Below are 10,894 nucleotides of genomic sequence, written 5' to 3' on the forward strand. Positions count from 1 at the left end.
GTACATGATCCAATTATACATGATCTTTTAGGTCTTCAAACAAAAGGAAAATTTGCATGTCCAATTTGTGGTCTGAAGATGAAATCTCGTCATTCGAAAAGTTTAGGAAAGCAGGTGTTTGATGAATTTAGACACTTTCTCCACAATAATCACAGGTATCAAATTGTCGAAAAACATCTTTTCAATGGGAAAGAAGAGACATCATCAAGGCCACGAAGAATGACACCTCATTTATGGAAGTTGGAATACGATCGACTAAATCGTCGAGGTAATGTCCAATTTGTTGTCTGAAGTTTACAATTTGTATTTTGATATTGTCTTATATTTACTAATGTTGTAATTGATGCTCGTGAAGGTCGTCAAGGCATCAATGACCAACTTCTTAGAGGAATGAAAAGTTATCCTACTCAATTTAGTAGGTTACCATACTACAAGGATCTCCCAATCGTGCATTTGTTTGATGCTATGCATATTGGAAAGAATGTAACAGAGACACTATGGAAAATGTTGGATGGAAGGCATGATAGAGAACCAATTGCTAAAATTTGTACTGACATTCATGAATCCAATCATGCACTAAAAGTTTTTATTGAATTAAATAGGAATGGTGACCACATAAATACAAGTGCCCTTCCTTGGTTATTAACAGAGCAACAAAGTGACGCATTAAAAGAAGTCATAAAAAAAAAAAATTCCAACAAGATTTGCTTCAAATATAAGCACTCTTCTATCAAAGAAAGGTGATTTTGGGCCAAGGTTGAAAACACATGATTGGCATACCTTCTTGAAAGTAAGTCATGTTTTCTATTTACAGTATATTTGTAAGATTGAATGTAGTACCAATTGCATTATTTAATAATATATTGAAATGATCATTTTTTAATGATTGCAATTCGTCCTACCTCTATCCCTTCCACAATAGTTTGACAACAGTATTAAATAATTTATAGATGATCTTGGAAAATACATGAGGTTAGAAGTGTTCTTTCTTAGATCTGTAGCTTTTTATCTGAAATCTATTGTATAACTTTATTTGAAATCTCCTTTATGTGTTTTTGTGTGTTGAATCTCTTTTAGGTGGTTATCATCTAAAGAAATTGATAAAAAAGATATAAAATATTGGAAGAGAAAAATTCCATAGCGTATGTGTGAAATGCAAAAGTGTTTACCTCCAATGTTTTTCAATGCTCAAGAACACTACCTCATACATCAAGTTGAGGAGATTGAATTGTGTGGACCTATACAAGCTAGATCAATGTGGATGGTTGAGAGGCACTTGAAATTTATGAAGGCTTGGTTCGACAAAGAGCACATCCTGAGGGTTCTATGATAGAGGGATATATGATATACTAGACCATGGTGTATATCAGTGAATATCTTCCAAAGTTTGCAGCAGGTATCCATGTAGATCGCATTTGGGATCCCAACTGTAATGACAAATTCAAAGGGGAGTACCTGACGGGGAAAGGTAGATTGAGGAGGGTGAGAGGTAATTATAAGTTTTTTTTTGTAATTTAACAATTCTTATCCATCATCAATATATATAAGTTGTTTCTAACTGGTGTAATTGTCTTCTTTATAGTTGGTCGTGAGTGGGATGCACTACACTTGTATATTGCAAACAATCTTGATTAGATGATAGTATGGATTGAATAGTCTCAAGAAAATGGTCGCTCATTAACATGAGATGGTGTTGCATCGTTGGTTAAATAAGCTCATCATAATGGAGATCCCAATGTTACGCCAATGGTACTTGATCTAATATATGGCTTAAGAGATACAAAGGTATGCATAAGATTACTAATCATGAAACATAAGTTTAATATCAACTCACAGATCAATGAGAAGATTCTTGACATGTTTGAATAATTGAAAGTCAAACACCACAAAGCTATGTACTACCATGGCTATAAATTCTACACAAAAAATTTAGATGAAACGAAGAAAATGTGTGATTTCGGGATAAGTGTTGTCTTCGCAATCACCAATATTTCATCTAGAATTGACATACATCCTCAACAATTTGAAAATTGATACTATGGAATTTTGGATGGTATACTTGAGTGTGACTTTAATTTATTCAAAATAGTTCTATTTGTCGTCAAATGGTTTAAGTTATGACTGAATCGAAATGATCTCGATAGGACTGTTATTGAACACGATAGTGGATTTACTATGATTAATACAAGGTCATTTGAGCTAGTCGGAGATGAGCCCTATGTTCTTCCAAGCCAATGCGAGCAAGTGTTTTACTTTGGTGTTCCACACAAACCAGGTTGGTCATTTGTTGTTAGACATGACCCAAGAGGAAGGCTAGTAAAGTATAATGTGATCGAAGAAGAAGATATTGAAGAAGTACAAGAGGAAGTAAATGATTATCAGGAATGATAGTTACCTAGTGATGAAGAAGAAGAAGATGGTGATGATTTTGGTCATGCTAACGATAATGGTGATGATGATGATGACAATGATGATGATGATGCTAATGACGATCATGATCATGGTGATGAAGATGGTGATGATCATGGCGATGATGGTCATGATGATGATAGTGATCAAGAGGATGATGATGGTGATGATGGGAAATCCCTCTGTTGAAGTAATTGAAGAGCAATGAGATTCTACCCAAGTAGCCAAGGGCAAAGCAATGGAGGCAATGTCAAATGCTATAACTCTTTTCTAATAGAATCCGTAGAGTGGCTATCATATATTATTTTTGGAAGGGTATCACGTAGATTGCCTTTTGCATTTGTTCTAATCTCAGAGTTTCTCGAGTGATTTAGAAGAGGCTATAAACCATCTTATAGATCATTGGTGATTGTGTCACTTCTTATAGGATCATTGATTTCCAAGGAGGTCTCCCCAACACAAAATCCTCAACTGGCTTTGCACTTGGCCCTGACTGCAACATTCTTTGCTGGAATTTTTCAAGAAAGAATGGGCATTTTTAGGTTGATGATTTACATGTCTAAAAATGCAATAATGTCACTATGCAAGTGTAATGTCCCCAATCAGGACATTAGGGTTTTAATTCTGATTGCACATATATTTTCCCTTTTTCCTCTATATGAACCTCACAATCCTCTTATCTGTATGAAATTTGATAATAATTTGATATAATAAGAGGATTGTGAGGTTCATACAGAGTAAAAAGGGAAAATATATGCGCAATCAGAATTAAAACCCTAATGTCTTGATTGGGGACATTACAAGTGGTATCAGAGCCGTGATTCTGCCAACCTGTGAGAGATATATTCTGCAATCAACCTGCAAATAGATTAGTAAAGAAGTCTGAGAAAGATATCCGTTTGTAGATAAAATTATAAAACCACATGATAGAGAAAATAATATATACAAACATCGTTTATTGTTTTACGACAAGCCAAAGGGTGCAAGCAGACCTTCACCATGTCCAAATGTTTGGAGGGCCGGTTATACTCAATGCCAATCAATGCAATGCCAAGTATTAATTTCTGAAATGCAGATTTGCCTAGAGTTTTTTGTCCATCTTTCCTGTGATGACGATGCTTACAACAAAGGTCATCAGAAATCTAAATATCTCATCCCATTATTTTCTAAATTATGGCATTCAAGTCACAACTTATATGTACCTGAAAAGAAATCTAATCATCAATCGATGGACATAAGTCTAACAACCTCCATTAACAACATGGAAATCATTTTGGAAGAAAAAAAAAACACTTAATAAATGAAAGGTACAGATCTGAATTAAACATCCAACAAAAATAGCCATGTTTGAGAGAAGCCATCCATTGCAGAAATATTTAGGGATGATAACACTATGGTACAATGACTCAACATGGGAAGTAAGAATATATGGAGCGATCCCATATACAACACAAAGACTACGAGGAACAACAGATACCAAATAAATACACCCGTTACTTCCAAAAGACTATTACAAACTGTTGATTGACGATAACTGGGAGTACTAAGGAGGATTAGCAAATAACAGAGACAACATACATGTAAAGAAGTCAACCAGTCATAAGAATGGGATTGAGATGCACTGCTGAGAATCATACCAAAGAGATCACTCAAAAAAAAAAATGGTATATAATAAACATACGATAAATAGTCAAATAAATCCCTATGTATCTATATTCCAAGGGATGTAGAACTCCATATTTATGATTGGGAAGACTCCATCTAATGGACATGTTCTTTATAATATATATTCACGCATCAAAGTCAACGTCTGTAAGTATATTTTGGTGGAAGGCAGTGTTTCATTAGACATCCTAACCCATCACATACCCAGAGACAATATGGCGACTGGACTTCAACATAGAAATGTTACTACAGTTTATGCTATTAGCAAAATCCATGACTTGGAAATTTTAGTTGGGATTTGCTATACCATTGAAACTGGCATTCACGGGGCATTAAGTCAAAATGAATCCACGTTGAACTAGCATCTGTCGTGCATCAATAGATACCTTTGAAGGGAAACATGAATATTACAATATGACCACGTAACCCTTAAACTGGCATACCTTGAACGTGATCAGAATTAATCTACAAGCCTGTGAGATGAGTGTCTCCAAGTGCAACAACACTTAAATACATGTCTGGGAAACTTCAACTGCGTGAAGGAAATCTGTTGATTTATAAACATCTTGTGATGATGAAACATACCTCCTTTTGCGAAATCCATTGCACGAGCTTCTTTGCCCTGATTTCACCATTGTATGGCTGAATGTATCTTTTTTGGTCAACATTGAAAACTTTCATGGAAAATAACTCTTTTACACATGAAGAGTCTTGTTTTGAAAGCTCTTTAGCAATCCTGATCTTCCTTATCAAGACTAGCTTAATTTTGTCAAGCCTATCAATCATCATTTCAACTTGTATAATCCTTGCAACGTCTACTACCAATCTTTTGAAATGTGTCTTTATATCTTTCTTTTCCATGCTCATTGTTCTAGCCCTTCTTTGATCATTCTCTTGACTCTTTTTCAGGCTCAGAAGACACTAACTTTTATTTTACAATTGACGCTATTGGTTCCCCACAATTGTTGTTGTTTTAATCTGCTACTATTTGATCTCTAATTATGGTGGCAATGCCACGCTTGGCCTCTTACTAACATATTCAATCAATGCCAATACCTCGAGTGAAGCAAATAGGGCACTTAATCAATTAAAATTGATACGCCGATATCTTCATTATGTTTTTATATACTAAAATAGAGATAGATTTATGCGTTGGTATCAGAGAATCACATAGCCAACGATGAAAATAAAATATTTAACTAGAATGTTAAGCCATTGGGTCGGTGCCTTGAGAACCACATATAGTGGAACCCATCGTTTACCAAGCAAGGGTTAAAAGAGGCAAATTTGAAAGACGTTCAATATAGCACATGAAAGATGAAAGATAAAAATAAGGATTATACAAGAAGAAGATCTTAAGTGGCTATGAAGATTACTTCATACTCATAAATTGCCATTTCAACTATAAAGGTAATGAGGTAAGTTCTTTATTTTCTTCATATATTTTAATATGAAATAATTGTTAGTGTCTTTGTTATTATTGACACATTTCGTTCTTGTGATGAATATTGAATAGTTATAAGGGAGTGAGATTAATTGACCGAGTTGATAGGTCATAATCAAACAATTAAGAAATAAGATGTTATTAAGTTTTCAAATTTCTAAATGAGATTAGTTTTCAATTGTTATCACAAATAATTTTGTTAAACTGATTAAAAGGTCATCATCTTCCAAGATAAGGTAAGGCCTATGGTGGAATGGGCTGGGTGACATCACTCGGGGTATCGGAGAAAGCCTACAGGTACTGGGTAAGGCCTACAGTGACGGGATATCTCAGGGTACATCATACAAAGGCACTATCTTGAAGATGATGGTCAGAGAGAGATAACAATAATGAGGGAGAACGGTGAGGCCCACTGATTGGGTAACAGGGCATCCCATTATGGTTTCTCCTCCTATAATTGAGTGATAAGATTATGTATCTAATATTTCAAAGATTATTCTTTAAAAGACTTCTTATTGGAAAATAATTGATAGAATCACCTTAAGATCATGATTCTCCAAGTCGAGATAAGGCCTGCGATGGAATGGACTGGGGGACATCACGCGAGGTACCGAATAAAGCCTATGGGTACCGAGTAAGGCCTCGGTGATGGGACATCTCAAGGTAAATCATACAAAGGCACCTTCTTGGAAATGATGATCGAAGAGAGGTAACGATAATGAGGGAGAACAGTGAGGCCCACTGGTTGGGTAACAGGGCACCCTATTATGGTTCCTCCTCCCATATTTAGAAAATGATGAGTTAATAAATGGATTGAGAATATAAACACCCTATCAGGGGATTGATTTGTATATAATGTTTACTAATGATTTTTTTTGGTTGCAGGTTCACAATTAAGGAAATGCATAATGTGTGTCTTATGTGTTTGCATCGTGTTTGCTTCGTGTCTTCATTTGTCTACATCATGTCTATTTCATGTTTTCGTGATCTATCTACATCGTGTATGCTTCATGTTTTCATTCAATGAATATTTCATAAATATTTTTAGCCTTTTGAATGCAAGTACATTTTGTGTCTATGACAGAGTTTGTATGTGAATAATTTTTTGCTTGAGGACAAGCAAATTCGAGAGGGGATGGCTATGATATCCCCATTTCAGTATATAAATTAATTATACATAAAGAGTATATAATATTAATAATCAATAATATTATAATTAAATGAAGATTTAATTTATAATATTATAATAATCATATATTATATTATATAATTTATAATTATATATTATATAATTATAAGTATTAATTATACATATAAATATATCTATGAATATTATTATATATTAGATATTTATGTGCCATAGATAATTAGTACATATCTGTACGACAATAATATATGATATTATATCTTTGTTATATATTAAAGTGATATTTAATTATGATTCATATATAACATATAATCATATATAATATAATAATATATAATATATAGTCATATATTATTATTGTAATATAATCATATATTATTAATATTAATATATAATTATATATAACTATTATAATAATAGAATAACTACCTTATTAAATATATTAATATTAATGAAAAGACACAACCCTATGAAGTGTTGGATATATATATGAGAATATCAATCGTTAAAGGACATCAGATATGAATTATCATGAAGGCTTATGGGAATTAAGAAGCAAATCAGATGAAGATATAATGAAATGAATATAAATTGAAGGAAATTCATAAAGGTCCCAAAAGGGGACATTACAACAAGCCTCTCAATGTCTGTCCTTCATAGGATTCTTCTTTTATAGAGAAGATACATGTGACTGTACATAATTAAGTGGGAGGCTTGCACTAAAAACTCGTGTAATTCAATGGTTTTAACAAGTCCCATATTTCTATTTTTAGTTATTTAATTTTGCTTATTGAAAGTCATACTAATTTATATAACTATTTAAAGTTCATGGACAACACTAGAATCTTTTTTAGTGGAGCCAAATAGCTGGATTTTGGTCACTGATAGTATTGTCACATCATTTATGATTCTACTACAGGTTGGGATTCATTATAGACTTTCTATCTCATGCAACTATCATGGGTTTCATGGCTAGAGCAGCCACTATTGTTTCTCTCCAACAGCTAAAAGGCATTCTTGGTCTTCAACATTTTTCTATAGAGAGACATGGCGTTTGCCATGAGATCAGTATGGGGACAAACTCACAAGGTATGTTTATATGCAATGAATCATCAACCTTATGATTTGAATACATCTGGAGTAAAGAATTCGTTCTTGAATAAAGTATATTGCCAACTTATTGTTATTGTCTTCTTGTAATTGTATCGATGTGCAGTGGAGGTGGGAGACCATAGTGCTTGGAATATGCTTTCTCTCTTTTCTACTCATCACTCGTCAAATTTTCAGTATTATAACATAACTTCATGATTCTCTTTCATTTTTCTATCCATATAATACATAGCCTTCATAACGACAAGAAGAAACAACATGGAATGACTGATGTCTGATATGGTGTTGATCTATTTTTTCATTCTTGTGGGTTGATCTGACGGAGTAAGAAAAATCCTAACCTCTTCTGGATATCAGCAGTTGCTCCTCTGAGATCTATAATTCTTAATAGGACGTTGGTGTTCGCTACACATGTTGATAAACACGGGGTTGAGATTGTATGAGTTTCTATCACCAACTATTCTATATTGTCTTGTATTCGTTTCTGCACAATGTGTTCAATTCACTCACGTCTAAGTATGGTAGAATGAATCACTTATCAAATCACTTATTATTATGATTTGTACATGTTCAGTATCACTACCCAAAAGATACTAGTTATTTAGCAAGTTTGAAACACGATGGGTATGGAACAATTTGTTTGATATTATGTCTAATTGTTGTTCTAAACATGATTTTCTGGTCCTAAAATGCATGTTTCTTTTGTTAATGTTTTTGTGGGTGGCTTGAAATAGGTTGGTCACTTAAAAAGTGGTTTGAACCCATTGACCGTTGAATTCTTTATTTTTGAGGCCAAATATTTAAAGACCCTTGTGAAGGCAGGACTGATAATTGGCATCATCACACTCACTATAAGAGCTAATCCCTTGAATTATGTTCATTGGCTAGTAATTTATTACCTATGGCTGATTTAAATGAGTCATGTGCAGGAAGGAATAGCAGTTGGCAAAACTTTTGCACTGTTCAAGAACTACAATATTGATGGCAATAAAGAGATGATTACCATTGGTATAATGAACATTGTAGGTTCATGCATATCTTGCTACATCACAACTGGTAATTACTGCAACACATTTAATATGTTGAGTTACAAAATATTATATGACTACTCTGAGTCTTTATTACATTCAAAGCATGAAATTTAGTACTGATCCTAAGTTTTCATAGCAATCAAACCATGGATTTTGTGTTGATTCTAAGACTTTATATTATTCAAACCATGGATTCTAATGTTAATTCTAGGTTTTTATGGCATTCAAAACATGAATTGTAGAAGAATTTATATGGTCTGAAGGGATGCTGCCCCACACTTCTCGTCACCACCCTTGTAGTCAAATTTTGTTCTTAGACTCCTGGGATATTATTATTGGGTAAAGCTTAAACGGTCTTGAATTTGTTTGTTTGCTTTTGCTATTTGGGGTTCTGGGTTTCTAAAATATCTCAACAATGAAAAAGAATGTGCTGACCAATTCTCTAGTAGGCTCCTCTTAATTGGGTACTTCACATGGGTTGCTAGACCGCAAGGTGCTTCATTTATTCAGCAAGTGGCGAGTGCTTAACCTTGAGAACCTTGTGGTCTCATTGTTCTTGTTTTCACGCTTCTCAATCTCGTGATCAAGCACCAAAATCTCTGATGTAGGGCCAATGCTTAACTAGTGGATGAGAAAAAAAAGGTGATTGAGGATGTGGATAAAGATAGATGTTATGCAATTGATGCGTCAATTGTAAGAATTATGAAGAGTAGAAAAGTTTTAGCACACCAACAACTTTTTATGGAGTGCGTTGAGCAACTTGGATGGATGTTCAAGGTGAATTGCCTGATTGGATGCTAGATACTTTTGTTTGCATCACTATTATTTTAGATTTTCTTTCTACTTTCCCACAATGAATGGGTTTATACCTGTGTGAATTTGTAAAAAGTGGTCTTTTCCTTTAACAATAGATTGTCATTTATCCATAAGAAAATGATATACCTGGATAAGTAGGCATATTGATTTATCTTCATAGGCATATTAGCGACTATTTGATGTACTTTTTCCTCTTTGTAGTGTGTAGTTTATGTCTGCGGTCCTGATGCGGTCATATTTGGCATGGTGGTTCTTTGGAAAGGGAGGAGATCCTGGTAGCGGCAAGCCCAAACTTCAGATTGTTGTTTCTTCTACAACTTTTGGCAGAGCATTAATAAGTTTCGTACTGTGCCCAGCAGAGTTGATAAAGGTAACAAGAACTAGGCTTTGTATCTATTGTATGTATATAAATTGAACTCTAGACTCCATACCATTGACTATTTTTTGTTTTGCAATGTAGATTGCAAGTTTAGCAGAATGACAACAAGCAACTAAAAAAGCATCAATAGATATATGTTGGGCCTCTGGACTGTGCACTGTAAACTCTTAGAAATGAAAGGGTAAGGTGTTAAATTGTTGTTACTATTTGGTATGTAGTTGTAGACATGCAATATAAATGCTTCACGTGGTATCCTTCATTATATAAGATATTGTTTGATTGTTTCATTGGTGCATAATTTTCCAGGTACAAGGTTTGTTTCGTGGTGGCCTAGCTACATTTTTTAGGGAGTCTATTGGAAACGCAATTTTCTTCAGTACTTTTGAATTGAATTGTTATCAGATGCTTTCACTTATTAGTATGCATGATAAGGTGAATCCCCAAATGAATTCCCAATCTTCTCAATTTGTCAACTGTTCTTCTAAAGTTTTTATAGAAGCAGGAGTTGGAGTTGTCTCTGGTGAGCTTGCAGGAATTAAGGTATGTAACCTTAATGTTGGAATTTCAATTTAAGTATTTAAACTCAGTTTTTGCAGATCAAATGTGTGCAACAAAACTTGTAATTTTCTTTGCAGTTTTGGTCAGCTATTTTGCCTCTCAATGTTACAAAAACCCATATTCAAATAGCTCCAAATATTAATGCCAACAGAAATCCTATACACACAATCAGGATGGTAAGACATAAAATTTCACTTTTACATGGACTCTACTCTAGAAAAAATGTTTTTAAATTAATTTTTAATAAAAATTTTGACTAGGCTTTTACAAAGCTGTTGGATTCTTATGACAACAATTAGGATATCTGTTAGGATTGATGGTTGGATTATTGAATT

General features: G+C 33.8%; 1 protein-coding gene across 1 annotated transcript; it reads left to right on the forward strand.

The window, feature by feature from the left end:
• Nucleotides 1–7,712: 7,712 nt before the first annotated feature.
• On the forward strand, nucleotides 7,713–10,858 carry LOC149551567 (mitochondrial arginine transporter BAC1-like). Its single transcript, XM_089790111.1, has 6 exons — nucleotides 7,713–7,754; nucleotides 8,705–8,797; nucleotides 9,831–9,992; nucleotides 10,308–10,541; nucleotides 10,637–10,735; nucleotides 10,820–10,858. Exons 1-6 carry the CDS (start codon nucleotides 7,713–7,715, stop codon nucleotides 10,856–10,858), a joined length of 669 nt encoding a protein of 222 aa, XP_089646237.1.
• The last annotated feature ends 36 nt before the right edge of the window (nucleotides 10,859–10,894 follow it).

The sequence above is a fragment of the Cupressus sempervirens genome, chromosome 6, assembly GCF_028749045.1.
Source record: "Cupressus sempervirens isolate cs-2001-9-10 chromosome 6, ASM2874904v1, whole genome shotgun sequence".
Classification (NCBI taxonomy): Eukaryota; Viridiplantae; Streptophyta; class Pinopsida; order Cupressales; family Cupressaceae; genus Cupressus; species Cupressus sempervirens.